Source organism: Halyomorpha halys, unplaced genomic scaffold (genome assembly GCF_000696795.3).
Source record: "Halyomorpha halys isolate HHAL.00 unplaced genomic scaffold, Hhal_1.1 Scaffold441.1, whole genome shotgun sequence".
In the NCBI taxonomy this organism is placed as follows: Eukaryota; Metazoa; Arthropoda; class Insecta; order Hemiptera; family Pentatomidae; genus Halyomorpha; species Halyomorpha halys.
Window position 1 is genome coordinate 1 of NW_027106497.1, and position 18,880 is coordinate 18,880.

General features: G+C 31.8%; 2 protein-coding genes across 3 annotated transcripts; both read left to right on the forward strand.

The window, feature by feature from the left end:
- Positions 1-426: 426 nt before the first annotated feature.
- Positions 427-7,042, forward strand: LOC106682801 (transmembrane ascorbate-dependent reductase CYB561; the record flags this gene model as incomplete). The annotated part of the gene is given in 3 exon segments (XM_014423859.2): positions 427-611; positions 2,392-2,564; positions 6,253-7,042. Coding segments are annotated over 3 exon segments (458 nt in total), but the record flags the coding sequence as incomplete, so codon positions are not given.
- Positions 7,043-13,016: 5,974 nt separating this feature from the next.
- On the forward strand, positions 13,017-18,388 carry LOC106682761 (Cytochrome P450 302a1, mitochondrial; the record flags this gene model as incomplete). 2 transcript variants are annotated; one of them, XM_067044845.1, is given in 7 exon segments in its annotated part: positions 13,017-13,322; positions 13,646-13,811; positions 15,103-15,340; positions 16,615-16,796; positions 16,870-17,074; positions 17,891-18,062; positions 18,140-18,388. In XM_067044845.1, coding segments are annotated over 6 exon segments (1,200 nt in total), but the record flags the coding sequence as incomplete, so codon positions are not given.
- Positions 18,389-18,880: the final 492 nt, after the last annotated feature.

The window sequence follows — 18,880 nt, forward strand, 5'->3', positions numbered from 1 at the left end:
CACGTGACAGACCACGTGGGTGGTTAAGGGCGGGTCGAGCCGAATATTTGAATTCAAATCTCCCGCCATGTGTGACGTCATCAAAATGCTGGCTTCTGATTGGCTGCTCAAATCCCTGTCCCAGCTCGCCCGTATTCTCACTACTGCGATGGTGCTGCTATCTAGCGGTCACCGTCTGAACCTACAGCGCTCTGGTGGCAAGTCGAGGAACTCCCTCCACAAAAAAATGTCCCAGCTCGCCCATATTCTCTCTACTCAAGTTCCTATGCGATCACTTCCCATTCCATTATTAAAACAACTTAAAAATTTTTGTAATAAAGACGCTGCTTAGTCCAATATTAAACTACTCTTTTCACTGTGTAATGTGAAGGATCATAATTACCGCCGAAATCGTATGATAAATTTTAATGAGCTCTTTGCTTACAGCAATTTCAGCGTTTCGGGTGTTGACTTTCGTCGACAGACTAATCGTGAAGATGCTCCACATGGCAGTAAACTCAGGAGCCATGATTACGTCAGTAGTGGCTTTGATTGCTGTCTTCGAACGGAGCCGGACCTTCTCACTCCATGGTGTCATCGGCTTGATTACTTTCATCCTCTTCGCGTTGCAGGTAATAGCTAGTGTGGACTTGGAATACACACAGTTGTCGCAAAAAGTATTTGCACATCCAATTTTTACTAAATCAACATTATCAACAAATTAACAGGAGGGAACACTATTTCATCCATATTCAAAAAGACAATTATGTTATTATAAGATGATTAAACTTAAAAGCAGTATTTGCTGTATAGAAAAAGTATTTGCACATTGCAATTATTTTTAATTTTAGAAATAAAATAAAAATAGGTATTGGAAGAAAAAGTCAGGCCTAAAAATAATATTAACAAGGAGTAAAATAAATTAGATCGCTAGGTAAGGTCAGGTTCATTTCAGATATCAAGTCTACACCTGGTTCGGTTTACTTTTCCTTTATTGTAAACAAAATCCTTTACCCAGATCAGTGAATGGTGCAATAATAGGCGCTTCAGGTAAACGAATCCAAATGAAAGCATATCACTTTCACCCTCCGGCGCAAATCCTCCCCAACAATCGTTTTCCTCCACACCTCTTTCCTCTTCAGAAACAGTAACCAATCTTGCCTTTCTTCTGGACAAAATACTTACATGGAATCTACATACCCGACTGAAAAGACAAAAACATAACCGACGATTTGGACAGCTATACAGATTACTAAACAGACACTCTCGTCTTTCAATAGAAAACAAGCTATTAATTTACAAGACCATACTTATACCTATCTGCACCTGTAGGGTGGGTAGCTGGACCATCGAACATCAAACGCATTCAATCCTTTAATCTCAAAATCCTACGAACAATAGCCAATGTCCCTTATTATGCTACAAACAAGACTCTTCATCACGACCGTAACATCTCTTTTGTTTTTGATCTCATGCCATCCAAATTCTTAAATTCCCATCAAAACCTTACTCATCATCCTAATCATCTAGTGCAATCCCTATCCAGCTCCATTCATTCTTACACAATACCTCTTCCATCCTCCCCCTCCCTCCGAAGGTTGATTGGGAGTTCCCTGAGAACAATGTAAATGTTGTATAAAGGACTTTTTTTTACTTTATTTAAATTATTTACTTTTCTTATTTCTATCAAACTCATTTAGACACTTATGTATATTTATGATGTGTATGTATAATTTTTTTATCCACTTTAGTTTATACTCAATTATTTTATTTTTATCATTATTACTATGCATTTACCTTTCATTTTTAGTTAATATGTATACATGATATGAGTGTGTTCTTACATCTCTGATACCTATTGCCCTTGAATGCTGGAGAATGTATTACTCCAATACAAGTTTTAAAAAAACAAAAAAAACCTAGCAGATAAACTCCTCGTATATCAGAAATGACCAGAGAAGAGTTTAAAAAAGTAATAACAGACAGTAAGCCTAAAATAAAATGAAAATACGATGTATTGCAAACAATCAAATATTGTCAATTATGCATTTGTCATATATACGGTCCCAATTGAAAACTCTTATTAAAGACGTAGTTATTAGAACCACAAAAAAGTTTTACTATTTTGAACCCTGGCGAGAAATATGATAGTTTTTTCGAAAATGATGCATTGGGTATATATCTAAAGGAAGAAATGACTGTTTTGGGTGCAAAGTAAATCTTGTAATTGTTGGAATGTGCTGCCTAAGTATATATTTTATAAAAGTGACGCTTACCTCGCCAGGGTACAATATAGTATTGTATTTCATCATAAGGTTTTACTGAGAATTTTTTTTTTTTGAAAGGCATTTTGAGCGATAAAAAGGAATATAACTAATCTTAAAATGCGCACTAAATATGATTCTTTTTCAGTGGTTTATCGGATTCTTCAGCTTCTTGTACCCGAAGCTGGACGACGAAAAGAGAGCCGCTGTGATGCCCTACCACAGGGTGGGCGGTGCGGTCATCTTCTCCTTGGCCGTGGTCACTGCAGTCTTGGGTATCAGCAGCTTCAACAGCTTTTCGAAAGTACTTTGTCTTCTAAGGTAAAGTATAATATAATGTGGTTACAATTATATTCCTGGTGGTAGTAAATAACAAACTAATTTGCTAAAAAATTTTTGCGCTGGGATCTCTTGAGCTCTGCTCTACCCCTCACACGTGGGGGATAGAGGGAGCTCAGGGATCCTCAGGTCGATTGTGTAAATATTGTATATATTATTTTATCATTATGTTATTTTATTTATTTATTTTTCATACAGATAGTTTGATTTTGTTCATCTTGTCTATTCTTTTGTTTGTATATATTTTAAGAGTTTTTTTTTTATTATTATTATTTTTTATTTACTTTTTTTTTTTCCTTCTTTTTTATATTTAAGTATGTATGAGATCATTCATCACTATTACCTATTGCCCACAACTGTGTGGCAGATTGTAATATCTATCAATAAATAAATCTATCATTCTTTAAAAAAAAATAATTTTAACTAGGATTAGGCATTATATTACTATGCAAAGCTATGGTGTAACAAATTAAATAGCATTAAATAATGCATCGAATAAGTACAACTGATTAATTCGGTTCAGTAGTATGTTGTAAGCGGTGCAATTTCCAAAATCTAATTTTTGTTTCAAAATTAACCAAAAACTAAGACATAGTACAGTGAGTACAACATAGGAGCCTAAACTTGACATGGAAACGTATTTCTATCAGTCCCAAAAACGATGAAAACAGCTAATTTCTTTCATAATCCAACGAATAACAACATTTCAATTTTTTTTTTGCCTATAAATCCTAATAGTTAGACCCCACAGAACAGTGGTTCCCAAACTTTTTTATCCTACCGCCCCCTTTTCAGGAAAAATATTTCTTTTTTTTTTAATTTTAATAGAAATTAGTAGAAAATATATATGTATAAATATTTCTACCTTTTTCGAAAAATATAGTAAAGAAAGGTGTAAATTAGAAACATTGAACTTTGAAATCATGAAACTATTTATTGAACTCAGAATACAGTGTAATACAAAAAAAGTTAAAACATTCGAGATCATCTTAATGAGAAGGATGAACTTTAAATTTATTTCTTCTCCCCTAGGACAAACTGGCTGTGCTGCTAGCAATTTAGTAATCCTCGGCTCTATTTTCTTCAGCAGTAATATTATTGACCGTGATAACTTTTAGTTATTCATCGCCACCCCCCCCCCCCCAAATGCACTTGTGCCAATCACCGTCTCCCTGAATCGCTGCAGCGCCCACTAGAGGGCGGTAGCGTGGGAAACACTGCTATAGAAAAGCGTTGTGGTATTTATGTTACAAAAATCAAAGAGCAATAAATTCCCATCCGCATTTATAAAGCTTTTATTAAGAGTGAAATTAAATAATCACATATTTGTTTTGTTTTATGTTATATGCCTTCCAGGGGAGTGGCAGATGAGTGGGGAAACAGTAAGAGCCAATCACTGGTTGCCTTCTGTTTCAATCTAGATTACAGTGGCGGACATTAACCTCAACGTAAACCTTCCTTTCATGGGCGTGGTCTTTATGGTTTCACATTTGTTTTGAGGTAGAGTCGAGTTATGCCATCCCCTTGACCATGCTTACCAGACACGTTGCTATAACAACGTTTTGGAAGTGAAGAAGGGTAATCCTTACGGCAGGTCTAGAAAGTATTCCTTTCAATTTTGTCCAATCCCTAAATATTTTGGAAAATTGACTTCCTGAATTATGTTAATGAGCAATTTTGTGTTCAATAATCTCTTTGAATAATATTTTTAACGATTTTCGTCGTTTCAAGTAGGTCAATTTCAAATTTCCGATTTTTCAAATTATTGAGAAGAGGGAATGTCATCCCCCCTCATTCTCCTCTATAAAAAACTCCCTTTTATGTTATTTATTTATTTTTAACTATAAACTGCTGTTTGGTCCGGTAGTTTGTAAATATTATTACGGCTTAGAAAGATCATAAATAAAAGATAAATATTCAATAATAATAATAATAATGGGAGGTCAATGTCCAGGACCTCGTGATGAATGAAAAAGAGTGCATCGAGGAACTATAATCCAAGCAACTATATTAATATTAGGATTTCAACAGCACCTCAAAATGTTGGAAAGGACATGAAACATTTTCCAGTTGTGTTCAGAATGAGATTACTGAATTATCAGCTATCTGGAAAGCAAAAAGGTACAAGACGACAGTTATACCAGTTTACTGAGAAAAACTTTCTCAAGCCAAATGGAATTTATAAAAAATAAATAATACTTTTCGTAAGGCCTCTTAGGAGATACGATAGTACAATAAAATAGAACTGTTATTGTCTCACTAAATCACGTACTGTATGAAATCAACAGTTTAACATTTCAGCTATCTAATAAAATGTTTTAATAAACACTGTTTTGACCTAGCATAGTCAGAAAACGTACATGGATTAGCATATACTGATGACATCTTAATGATAGCAATCAGCAGATTATTTCCAGAAATAAAACTGAAAACTAACTAAACGTTGGGAACTTTAGAATAGTGGGCCGTGGAAACAAACTTTAATGCATTAAAATTCCCTCCTCCATTCTTAAAAAAATACATCGTTTTAGGAAAAAACATATAATTCCTGAACTGAATGTCCAAATGAACTGAAAAAACTAGAACACTCTAATTTTACAAAAAATTAAATTAATACAGACGAAACAGTAAACATGAGAATAAAAACTAAACCAGCCAAACTAAAATTGGAACGAAACTGCTATTCTACCAAAGCTTTGGGTATCTGTTTTGGAATCAGCCGGTTTAAAGCATGCTAAAAGTGTCCAGAAATTTATGGGTTTACGAATTAGCAAGGTTTTTAACACAATTTCTTACGAGGTTGTACGCATTTTAGCTGGGAATATACGAATAGGGCACAAAATCTAATGAATTATTCACCCTTTACAAAATAACTAAGCAAGGGCCCCTAATAAAACGAATTATGGCTTAGAAGAGACCGACGATCTACATATTCCAGACATGTACACATATAGTAAAAAAAAAATAAGGAACGTATTGGTAGCGCATTTTTTCTAATACTAGGAAACATCTATCCAAATGGCCAAGCAGAAACAATAGCATTTCTAAAGGTCTCTAATTACGTCCTACAAAGTAGAAACCATTTGTTTTTCTAACATATTCATAATATACGCTTCACGATTCACTGACCGCAAATATTAGGTACAATATTTTAAACTTTCGGGACATAAATGAAGTTGAAGTTAAAACAGTATGGGACAAAATGGATCGCAGGTAAACAACAGAGAAAGCTAAAACTGCTTCGCGAAAAGTCTTTAAGTCCCACATTGAAAGTTGTCTTAACCAGTTCATAAATAGTATAAGTATCCGTTGGAGGTATCATCTGAATATCATGTATATCTTTGGCGGGGTATATAGGGGTACTTCAGGGTACAATAATATATCGACTCAAAATGGATCCTTCCAGCAGAATGTGGTCCAACGATTTGACGTGAAAGATGGAGGTGGAATGAGTTAACAAAAATATCATGAACTAGGTTGGATATTGGTAGGAAAGTGCGTGTGCAAAGGGGCAGTGTTGCTATCAGTCCTAGCAAACACTTGAGGAGGAAAAACCAAAATAAAAAGCGGTTTACTGACTTTTTACAATCTTTCGTCAATTTATTTATTATATGATGATCATTTTATTTTTGTTTTCATATTATGTTTAATATGGTAAATATTTTTTCAGAGACGTCTCTGATCAACTGATAGCAGCTGGAGTATTGACCTTGCTGTATGGAATACTGTCAGTGATTCTCGTTCAAACTAAAGGCTTTAAGCGAAGATAACGTTAACAAATTGAAATTTTCTCATTTATTGTTTATATTATACATTAGTTTACTTAGAATTTTTGTTGTGGCGATTATTTACCAGTAATTGAGGCATTGGCAAAGAGAGAGAGAGAGCCAATATCACTAGCAGTGATTTTGAGATAAACCGTTTGAAAAATTTTAAAATAATTTTTTCAACTGCTTTGAATCAGTTTAGAAGTTGAATACTCACATTTCATTTATCAGATACATAGTAGCATCACACTTGTTGCACTGTTACACTGCCAACTTGAGATATATTAGACAATCTGTCCAATTGGCTTATTCTCTTGAATGTTTTCTAAATTAATAAAATTCTTTATACAGACAACAGATGGGATGACATTGGCTGCTTTGGCAGTTTATCGTCATTTTTCACAAAAATGTAGTATAGCCAATCCACTCTGGTTCTCAATACCTCAATATGCTAGGACGGTATTATTTAGTACTATACCAATTATTTGTCAGGCCATTGTTAAATATATAAATTGAGGCACTCGGTCGTAAAACATGATGGAAAAAAAATCACATTATTAAAATATTTGTTAATTACAATATTTTACCTTAAACTCTGTGCCATTTGCAATAATTTAGTACAAGCATTATATCTTTAAAAACAAAAATGTACTAAAAATTCTTTCAAAGATCTATGAAATCAACCCTAAAATATCCACTAAAGTAAAAAAGGTCAGTTCACAATAGATGTTATGATGAACGAGTTCCTCAATTATTAAGGTGGCAATTGCGATATGAGGGTTAAAGGAAAGTTTCTCTTATGAAAGAGATTGGGTTTTTAAAGTATACTTTTGTTTGTTGTTGTACTTATGTCGCATGCCCACTTAAGGAATGATACGTCTCTTGTTTAGAATATTGGTATTATGTTAAGTATATTAAAAGTGTTCTGTTTCTATTTTACAATATTATTAATTGTATTTTTTTAAATTATTGTTAAGATTCTTTTTATATATAATTTAAGAAGTAAATTACATTGAACATTGTGTATTGATAAATATTGTGAAACAACGTCCTTTTATAAAATTTTGTAATTGATAATTAAATAAATATCTCTGAAAGAAGAAACATGATGTAAATATTGATAACTCATAATATTCACGCTATACATACATTTGTGAACTAAGATTCCCCCACTTTAGGTTTATATTATTCTAATAAAAAATAAATCCATTGTAATAATAAAAAAAAAAAGATTTAAAGAAATATGTACTAAAATAAGTACACTTGATTTATAAAAACTTATAAATCAAGGATAATAAAGTTTTTTTAGTGGCGAAAAATGTACTTGTAATTATGTATGATTTTTAGATTGATTTTATAATCTTTCTTACAATTGAAAACCTCATGTCTTTCTTAGTTTGCAAAATATGTGACATTCAGATTTCAATGTATTTCTGGACTGAATCAAATATCAATAAATCAGAAATGATATAATGTTAGAATAAAATCATAAGTTTTTTTTTTTTTACCTCTATTCAAAACTGCAGTTGTTATACATAAGTACTATCTCTTGGACTTAAATTGAAGATGAGTACGAAAATTTGAGTATAAAATGACAGAGATACATGGTAAATAAAGTTAATAAAGATGAATTGTTCCCTCGCAAGAAAGAACAAAATATATTCCGCGAAGTAATTTTTGTGATTTGCATACCATTTCCATCAGAAAAACTACTCATTTAGTTAAAAGTTGTTGTAAAACAGTACAAGCAATAATTTCCTCAATTCTTATGTCTTAAAAAGCAGTAAATTTAGTCCAAGTAAATTGTTTAGCGATTATAAATGCATTAACTTAAGACTTTTTTGGTTAATATGATGCTATGTTCATTTAAAGCAGGGCAGTATTTTCTACCGTTGTGGGCTACATTTTTACTACTATCTATTAAGCATCTACAATTTCATAACAGTAATTTTCTTTTCAATACAGGACATTCCTAGCTGTTGGTGGTAACGTCTGCCTCAGGCAGGTTTGAGATATGGTTTTCTCAGAGAGTATGCTACCAAGCAGTTCTTCTTGGTTTAAAGATTTTCCTCCTGAGATTTATTTGGTGATATAAATTTTCTGATCTCATTCAGTCAGTCTGCGATCCTCTAGTTGCTTCTTCTTCCTATGAAATTCCTTCCCCATTCTTCTACTCTGGTGGTATTCTTCCACCGTTTCTATTGTACGTCTTTTTGTCATTTTCGATTTGAAGAAAAAAAGTAACATTTTAATAAATTTCCAATATTAAAAATACCTTTTGCCTAGTCTAGCTTAATATTATTCCACAATAGGATACCCCTCTGGGTCTATGTCGGAGCGGCAGATAAAAATCTCCAAGGGATATTCGCCTAAATTAACATCACTAACTGTGGAGCCCAGAGTAGGGGCCGAACCTTGGATGGCAGCTCAAACACAGACCCAACCCGAGAGTAAAACGGCCAGGGGTTCGGTCTTCCGAACAACCAGAGCAAATAAAAGATACTATAAACGATAATAAAACGGAAGAATTCTTATGTTTTAAAAGATGGAAACTGAGACCTAAGGGGAGTTCTGGTCTCTTCCTCCCTCAAAAATACGATGAGCCAATAAAATCACTGAACGGGACTACACCGCTATCCGAGGGACCGTAGAGGGGGACTTATTGATGTACTAAGGAAAAAGACGTTTGGTCCACACTTCTGGGAAGAGACCCGAGCTGATAGGTTGAGGAGGTGACTTATTGTTGGAGGCTGGAGAGGGAGAAATCTAAATGGAAGCTGAGGAAGGAGACTTCTAAGTGGAGGCTGAGGAAAGAGACTTCTAAGTGGAAGCTGAGGGAAGATACATCTAAATGGAAGCTGAAGAAGAAGCCATCAAAGTGGAGGCTGAGGAAGTTCACTTCTGGGAGGACATTTCTGGTTGGAGGCTTGGGAAGCTCACATCTGATTGGAAGCTTAAGAGAACGCTTCGTTTTGGTGACTGATGGAATATAACATGTAGCAAGGGAAACCCGCCATAACCTGCAATCTTACACCACCAGCCCCTTCGTACACGACTTACAGTTTACCCAGCCAAAGCATAACAGTTAGATATTCATTATATAATATAAGATATTTGATGTCAATACAATCCACCTGAGTCATTAATTACTGCTATGTATTGTTATTCAATAAATACTTTGCTTATTTTGGTCCATGTATAATCCAATACCATTCTCAAATATATTCTGAATCTTTAATGTTAGTCATATTTTATAAAGATAATCTTATTTTCTAATTAAAATAAACCAAATTTTATTTATCAGGTACTTAAATATGGCTTTCAGTTAATCACTAATGGATGTAGTAATGATTTACAAAAAAAAATTCCGTCCTTACTTTTGAAAATTTATGCCAGAATTTTACGTTTAAGACATCAAGGAACAAATTTGGATACGTTTAATGTTAATTCAGCATTGATGAAATTCTCAAGAACTATGCGATTTGGTAACTAATTGGTCCCATATCAATTCAAGCTAATTAAATTCCTTAGTTTCGATTACGCATTTACAAACATATTTTCCTTGGCACATCTAGCGGTCGTTCGATTAAGACATGATTCGAAGGAAAGTTAGAGATAAGTATAAACATGTCCCGATATAAAGTGAGTATTATTTGGACCAAATCATTAAAATTATTATAAGCTCATTATTTTTCATTTTATCATTTATTTATTTAATTTTACGTTATGTATTTTTGTATTATTTATTTATTACTGTTCATTTATACTGTGCTTTTCTAATCTTAACAATTATAACAATAACAAAACAAATTATTGAAACAATAAAACAATTATAAATTTTCAAAGTAGAATAAAACACGTTGGCCTTTTCCATAGTACCTTAGGATTTAGTCCAATGGGCTCTGTCGATAATAAATAGTGCATTCTTCAATCTACTCCAGTTTCAAGACATTGAACAAATTTTCAGGTGTGTGATTTCAAACCAAAGATCTGCTGCGTTTCAAATATATTCCTCAAAATATTGAATTTGGTGTTAATCTGTCTAAACTTATGTATTAGTTCATTCGACGCTCTGTACCGCAATTGTGATAGCGCGGCTGCTCAGGCATTTATTAGGAAGAAAGTAAGTAACATTAAAAACAAACTGTCGACGTGTTATTGTATAATTATTTCTCACACCAATTTAAGAGATGAGGTTGTTGACATCATAAGGCCCCAACAATGTAAGTTCAATAGGTTTGGTTTGCGGGCTTGGAGGTGAATTGACGGAATGGAATCTCTTCTCCATAAGGTATTTGCTTATGGTGTTGAAGGGGTAGACAAGCCTACAGGTAATCGCTGTGGGTCCCGACGAAAGGACATAGAGTATAGCAAGACGGTGAGATCCAGGGAAGGCAAAAAGGAATAATAATACAACTTTATTTCCAAAAGTAAATAGTAAATTGTGGCAGTGTTGGGAAAAATTATATTAAAATCATTCAGAAAATTATGTTAACTAATTTCAATATTATTTTTATTTTAACACAGGTGTACAATTATAATTAGAATAACAGCACGGAAAATCTATGGACGAAATTTGTTTCTAAATATTTTACAAAATTTATTCATCTAGGGTGTTCAAGAGCATACACACTCCCTATTTTTCGAGAGTTTTGATAATTCAAAAATGGCCTTGGTAATGGTGAATAAAGTTCCTACTGAATTCGTCTTTGTAACCTCTTTCATTTCTCCTCCAGCTCAACCTACTTAGAGATTTTCAATGAATAGTTCTCATTCAAAATCCAATTTTATATCAGTGATTTTCCAAGCCGGCTGGCCCTGAAGATATAAACTGGAGTTTTGAATAGATTTTGACGATTTGCGCCCAAACGCTGTCGGAAATCGAACAAAATTGTTTGAAAATTCTTTTCCCTTAAGACTCCGTCATCATAATTGAGTCACTTATTTATAGTGGAATCAATAAAATGACAGCCATTTACGTTTTTTACGGCGCCCGAGGTTATTCGAATTTTGATGACGAATTCTTACGGGAAAGGGGAAACTAACTCTGTGCCCCTTGGCACAAGGTTCTTCCTGTTCAATTTCTAAAAATTCCAAAAGCACTATAAATAACAATAATTATGTAATAAAAATAGGAAGAGATAAAAAGTTGAAAATCTTCGGCCAGATATTTAGTTATGTGAGGAGTATTTCGGAAGTAGCGTCGCCTACCGTTCACTATCAGAAATCAGGATACCAATCTTTTCTAAATTTCCTGGTACTACCTAAAAAAGTATTTTATATGTTGAAAATTTAAAGTGATCAGTATTTTATAGGGTGGACTTAAAATGGACAGCTAATTCTAGTTTATTTTTTTTTTTTTTAATTTGGGGATGTAAGTTTCCTATGATGGTGTTAAGTTATCTGCATTCCAAAGAATATCGCCAGTATTCTATTTTTTTTCGGTGGTGCAATTTTTTTTTTTTTTACCTGAGTGATTATAAATTAGTCTTTTGTCCAGTTAAATTGTTATTTTTGAATTATCAAAAAAAAAACAAAAAAACACTACTTTATGGCTTGTAAAATGCATTTCTTATATAATTTTAATTACAATCAAAATTACTGACATTTCTGCTATCACGCCATTATCAGGAACACTATAGCAATTTCGAAAAAATACAATTCCAAAAAAAATTTATTTACAATTGATTGTGTAATCCAGTAAAATATCTATTGTGTATTACACGTAATCAATTATAAATATTAAAATATATTAATTGATTATAAAATCAATTATAAATATAACTCGTCGTAGAATTATATTTTTTTCTGAAATTGTATATTGTTTCTCATGACAGCATGTTAGGGAGATGTCAGACATTTTGATTATAAATTACAATAAGGATGACATAATCTTGTCCATAATTATTAAATAAATATTTTTTGGTTGACAACTTTTTTTGATCACATATAAATACAAGTGCTCTTATTATTATGACCTGAATTGAAAAAGAAAACGTTATTTAAAAGTTAATGTTATTTAAATTATATTTTTTTAGATTGATGTCTTCATTTAGGTGTATGGAATTATGAGGTCAAATGAGGGTCTCTTCCTCATAAAATTCCTGTATCTGCCACCGAGGATAATTAACTCATGCATGAACATATTCTGAATTGAATGCAATGTCCTTATCTAAAGTTCAATATATTATTATGACTCTTACTTATTGCAATTTTAGTATTTGGGGTGTTTGGATTTTCAAAGGGCTTATTCCAATAAAATTTATAAGATGTCTGATGCAATACTGTCTTGCATCTGTTAAATCAGATGATCAATTTTAAGTTATTGATAAAATATAATTATTTTTAATGAAATGAGGATATTATTGGAAGTGTGATTACAAGGGCCTCTTCAGAAATGACAAATACTGATTGATGCAAAATTAATTATAAGAATAACACATTACTTTCCAGTATAGAATTTTTTTTTTTTCGTACCCCCCCTCCCTGACGAAATAAGTTATTGAATACAAACATACAGGTAGGTATATGTATATCTGGTAGTTTGTAATTCCTTTAATTGCCTTGTGGCAGGTGATGTGTAGGGTCCAGGTGGTGTTGTGGTGCCTTATGCCAGTTGAATTATTGGATCGGGGAAGGGCCGTATAACCAGTATAGAATAGAAAGAATACATGAAATATTAAAAGTGATAACATTTGTAAGTAATGAGAAGAAATAATGATGTTTTTTGTTTAAAAACTAGTATTATTTTGAATGCTTATAAGTATATCAGTTAATTTTTTCCCTCAATCTTCTTCATGATTTGACTTCCTTCTACATATACATATAGGTAGATGTTTTATACATTCAGCAGCTCTCTTGTAGGGTCACACTCAGATTTGAATTACCATAAATCCGAATAAATACCTAACTTCTGTTCAAAGCCTGAAGAGTTGTCTGTTCCAACAGTCTACCCATTAAACTTCATACAGATGTGAGTAATATTTTCTATACATAGAATAATTATATATTGATTTTTTCATGATAAATATTTTTTTATCATGACAAATGGGAAAGCTTAAATTATTAAAACATATCAAAGTAAAAGTCATAGTTATCAAGTATTTATGTTAAATAGTGTATTATAATGAGATTTATGAAAATGTGTCTAATAATAGTCCCTGACAGACTGGAAGTGAATAAAGCAAAATAAACTTAATTTTGACACAGTCAGCTCTTTTGTTTACTAATTCTGACCTTGCCTAATCCTATTTCAGACCAAAGTGCCTTACTTCTGAATTTATTGCTATTTTCCAGTTCATTAAGTCAATGGCTTTGGTTCAGAAGATCATTGGAAAAAGAATTTTATGTCCACAAGCTCTTCTTCACAAGGACAAGGATGTTCCAAAACCATTCAATCAAATACCTGGTCCTAGGAGCTTACCAATCATTGGCTCATCTTGGAAGTACATGCCCTTTCTGGGTGAGTTGCATATTTTTTTAACAGTGATATTTTATTGCAAAATTATTTACTTGGATTGTAAAGTAGTCCTTATACACTCAATAGCTTGATTTTGATATTGTTCTGAACATGTCTTAGTACCATATGTTTGTAAATTAGTCAAATTATGCGATATCTCCTACTGGAAGTGTAAAATTTAGTTCCTGTTTTTTTTTTAAATGTTTACAAATCAAAATAAATAAATAAAAAAGTGATAGAAGATAGATAATTTTTATATTACATACTTTATATTTATATAATACATTCTGTGAGATGCTGGGTATTTCATTAGTACATAAAGTCAATAAAAGATTTTTCAAGAAGACATAATGCTTGAAGTGATCAAAGGAATTACATTATCTGTTAGGTTGCACACTACTGATTTAATATTGAAAACTACATAAAAACTTTGGAGTCAATAGATAAATACTAAAAATCTTACTTTGTGATTTATAATAAGGCTTTCTAGGTATAATTTTTATTAGGTTATTGTAAAATTAACAAAAAGTTAAGAGAGGAATGTGATGAAAACATATTAGAAAAGCAGTAACCTATTAACATTAGAAAGGTTATACATGTAATATAACAATAATATGCATGACAAAAAATACAAAACAATGACAAAGGTAAAGAGAAAGAAACCATCAGGCTTCAAAGAAAGATAATCGTTTGTTAAGCTGGTTATTATTGGTCAGACTGATGTATCAATATATTGTCATAGTTAGCAAACAATTAGGAATTTAAAAGATTTAACTCCTTCAATAGAATAGTGATCACAAACTTACAGCTAAAAATACTACAGGAAATAAGCTTTAAATACTCTTTTATCAATCAAATATTTCAAGTGATGATCAAGTGACAAACAATATAATTTGTGTTTGAATTATAAAATAAATTAAATAAAAGGCATCATTATAGTGGCGAAGTATTTATAGCCTTTATTTAGTTTAAGGTAATTGGGTTATAAGATATTATACTATCTATTAAAGAGAATTATAACGGTTCAAGTCTTCCTTCAAGTATTATGGAAAAAATTTCAAGGATACTTTAAATTTTCTTTGTAAAATACATTTACAGTTACATTTGAATATACAATTATATAAATACTTGTTTACTAATTTGTTCTGTGTTTGAGAAATTATTATTGTTCCAATAATGCTTTCTTTTTTTTAAAACTAAAATAAGCATTGTATTCTTTTTATGACTGAGAATATCAAAAATACATTAAGATAAACTTAATTCGATTTATTATAATTTTTGTTTAAAATTGCAGGGGATTGGGATTCAAGCAGACTCCATGATGTAGGTACGAAGAGATTTGAACAGTTTGGTGGATTAGTTCGTGAAGAGATTTCACCAGGCTTAAACTTGGTACATGCTTACAGGGCCCAAGACATAGAGAAGATATATAAGAATGAGGGCAAGTACCCTGAGAGGTTGGGTCATTTAGCCCTTATGCACTATCGTCTCTGCCGACCTCATTTATATAACAGTGGAGGGCTACTACCAACGTATATATAACTTTAAACAAATAATATAAAATAAATGTTAGACTCCTAAGTGATAAAAACATAAAATCTATAAAATTTTAATAAATGTATAAACATATTGTGCAAGGCAGTACCCAAACAAAGCTTTGCCACATTCTATGGCAATGGACGAGACAATAAGTTCTACTCCAGGTATACATAGGCCTTTAGTGATTCATTTCAAAACTTTTTATATTCTTTTCATTCCATTGTTCAATTTTTTTCAAACATAAATTTTATTCTGGTTGGAGGAGGATAGTCCGGGTGGCGGTCAGTAAAGGTATCAAAATAGTAAAAGAAAACTATTTATTATTAACCAACGTTTTGCCCCACTATGCAGGGCTTCGTTTGTTTATTCATATTGGAAGAAAATAGTTGACCGTAGATTGGAGGAAAATAGTCCGGGTGGCAGACAATAAAGGTATCAAAATAGTAAAAGAAAACTATTTATTCATTCGTTACGAAGCCCTGCGAAGTGGGACAAAACGTTGGTTAACAATAAGTTTTCTTTTACTATTTTGATACCTTTATTAACCGCCACCCGGACTTTCTTCCTCCAATCTACTTCATATGGTCAACTATCTTCTTCCAATATGAATAAACAAACGAAGCCCTGCAAAGTGGAAACATTGGTTAGCAATAAATAGTTTTCTTTTACTATTTTGATACCTTTATTGACCGCAACCTGGACTATCTTTCTCCAATCTACTTCATACGGTCAACTATCTTCTACCAGTATAAATTTTATTCCAGTTTCTTTCCTTCACATTCGGATTTCCTTGATAGTTGAAAACCTTTTTATAATTTTTTGTCCTTGGGTCTACTTTACAAATCAGCTCTCAAGGAATGTAGCAAGCCCAATCCCATTTTTCATTTATTTATTCAGTCTACTTCATCTTCTAATCCTTTTTTTTTTCTCAGTGGTACTTCAAATTCCACCAATTCGGTCTTATGTTTAATATATTCCTTACAGAACTATAATTTATGACAGCTGTAGGACAAAACTGAAAATTTTTACATAATTCTAATCTTTTGAGTTTATTTAATGAACAGTCATATTTTATACAAATATGATATTTAAGTTTTACTTTTAATGTCATTCTAAAGAATTCCTAAAAACTAGCATTACTTAATAAACTCTTTTCTTTTTATGTTTTAAGGTTTTCTAATAAAGTTTAAAAAATTAAAATTTGAAACAAACTTAATTTTGTTTTTGCAATTGAAAATGAATGTGAATAGTTAAATATTTTCTTTAGAAATGGGATTGAATGGTGGCGACTTCGTAGCACTTTCCAAAAACATATTGCTCGTGTGCAGGATGCTCGTTTTTTTTTACCTAGAGGGGAAGAAATAATAAATGATTTTGTTAGTACAACATTGTCCAATAATTATACATCTGAAGATTTCCTTCCTCTTCTATCACGGCTGTACTTGGAATGTAAGTCATTATAAATTAAAATGTATTAAATAAAAAATTTTAAAATTCTTTGAAATTCTGTCTTTTTTTCCAGTGATGTGGATGTTCATCTTTGGTAAAAGATTAGGCAGTTTTGATGAGATTAATATTTCAGTAGATTCTGTTCCTTCAAAATTAATGAAAGCAGCAGAGAATATCACTCACAAAACCATGATTACAGATAGCACTGAGAAAATTTGGAAGATCATAAAAACTCCATCATACATAAAAATTGAGAAGAACTTTGAATATATTGAAAAGTAAGTTGAAGTCTAAAATTGATTCTGTTTTAGGCCTAAGGTAAATATATTGTCTCGCAAAATTTCTGTTTAAATAAATAATTGTCAGTAATCAAGTGTAGTAATTGGTTGGCTCTATAAGAGTTTGAGTCCACCCTTCCATAGCTAGGAGTAATGAATCTTAATCTGGCTGCTGTCTAAAAATAACTGATTTAATATTCTTAATGAGGGGTGTTGTTGCAACAACTGATCGGGGAGGAGACACAGCCTAAAAATTAACTGGCCAGTGGTCTGTGGAATAATTCCTGAAATTGGCCCTTATCCTAAACATTTTTGAAAACTAATCTCTCTAAATAGGGTTTATAAGCAATTTTGAGTATGACAACATCTTTGAATCATGTTTTACCACAATGTTTGCAGTTTGAAGTAGCTTCTCAAATTTCCCAAATTTTTGAGTTTTTAAATTATTGTGGGGTGTGACCCCGCCCATAATGATTTCCTTGCTCATAGTCAAGATTGGAAATTAGAGTTGAATCCAAGAGCTTATCCATTCAGCTTCCTCAATTCAAATAGATTTTATACACAAAGGAATCAATAGATAATATAAAAAGGATATCAGTTAAATTTTCCTTTTTTAACAAGTCAAAAAAGTTAATATTGGTTTCAAAAATCTGTTAGGTGATGAGTTGAACATAAGGCATGAAGCATTATTTCTTTAATATTTCGTTCAAAATAAATTTTAAAAATTAATTATTTTTTAAAAATCTAATTGGCTGAGATCAGCTTATCAACTAATTACCACAGCATAAGTGCACTCTGTATTTATACAATTTTCAGGATTGTGTTAAATGCTTTGAAAGTGGCAAAGGCTGAAAATGACAAATGTACAACAATCTCTGATGAAAATGCTAAGTCCTGTTTGGTAGATAAATTTTTCCAGACACCAGAAATTTCCAGCAAAGATGTCAATGCCATGACGGCTGATCTAGTACTTGGTGGAGTTGACACGGTATATATGAAAAAATTATCATTAATCTTCATAAATATTAAATCAGTTTTATATTATAAAACAATTTGTTCTTACAGACGGCCTACACCACTGCTTTTCTCATGTACAACCTCTCTCGCAATAAAGAAGTACAAGCAAAGCTTTATGCTGAAGCAGTCAAACTGCTTCCTTCTCCTAATGCAAAAATTACATCTGATATATTGAACTCAGCAGTATATGCACGAGCTGTTTTGAAAGAATCATTAAGGCTGAATCCAGTTTCAATAGGAATTAGCCGCTTTTTACAACAAGATATGGTGTTTTCAGGTTATCTAGTCCCAAAGGGTGTATGTATTAAATATGAACCAAACCTCTAAAATAAGTGAGAACTTAACCATTATCTGTTCTATGAAAACTTATGAAATGTATATATATGTATTGTAATAATTTTATAATTATTTAAAAATAAAATAAAAGAATTTTAATCGTTTTTTAAACTTAATTTCAAATATTAAAGATAACTTGGGTTCAAATTAAGAACTTTAAAATCAAATAGATAATATAATTTTATTATATAAAAAGACTCTTAATCTCAGGGCGTGTTCTTGCTAGACAATCAGAAACAGGCATTTACAATAATTACAATTAATTAACTTAATAACTCTTTTATACATGAATCTATTTTTATGTATAGCAAAAACTAACCAAGCTCACGATCTTCCTTTGATGATCCTTGGTGTCTTCTTTTTTCTTATTGTTCTGTCCTAGCGTCCAAAATGGCTTCCTTCTTGACAGAAATTGATGAGGACCTCCTCATCCTGAAGACATCCTTTCTCTTC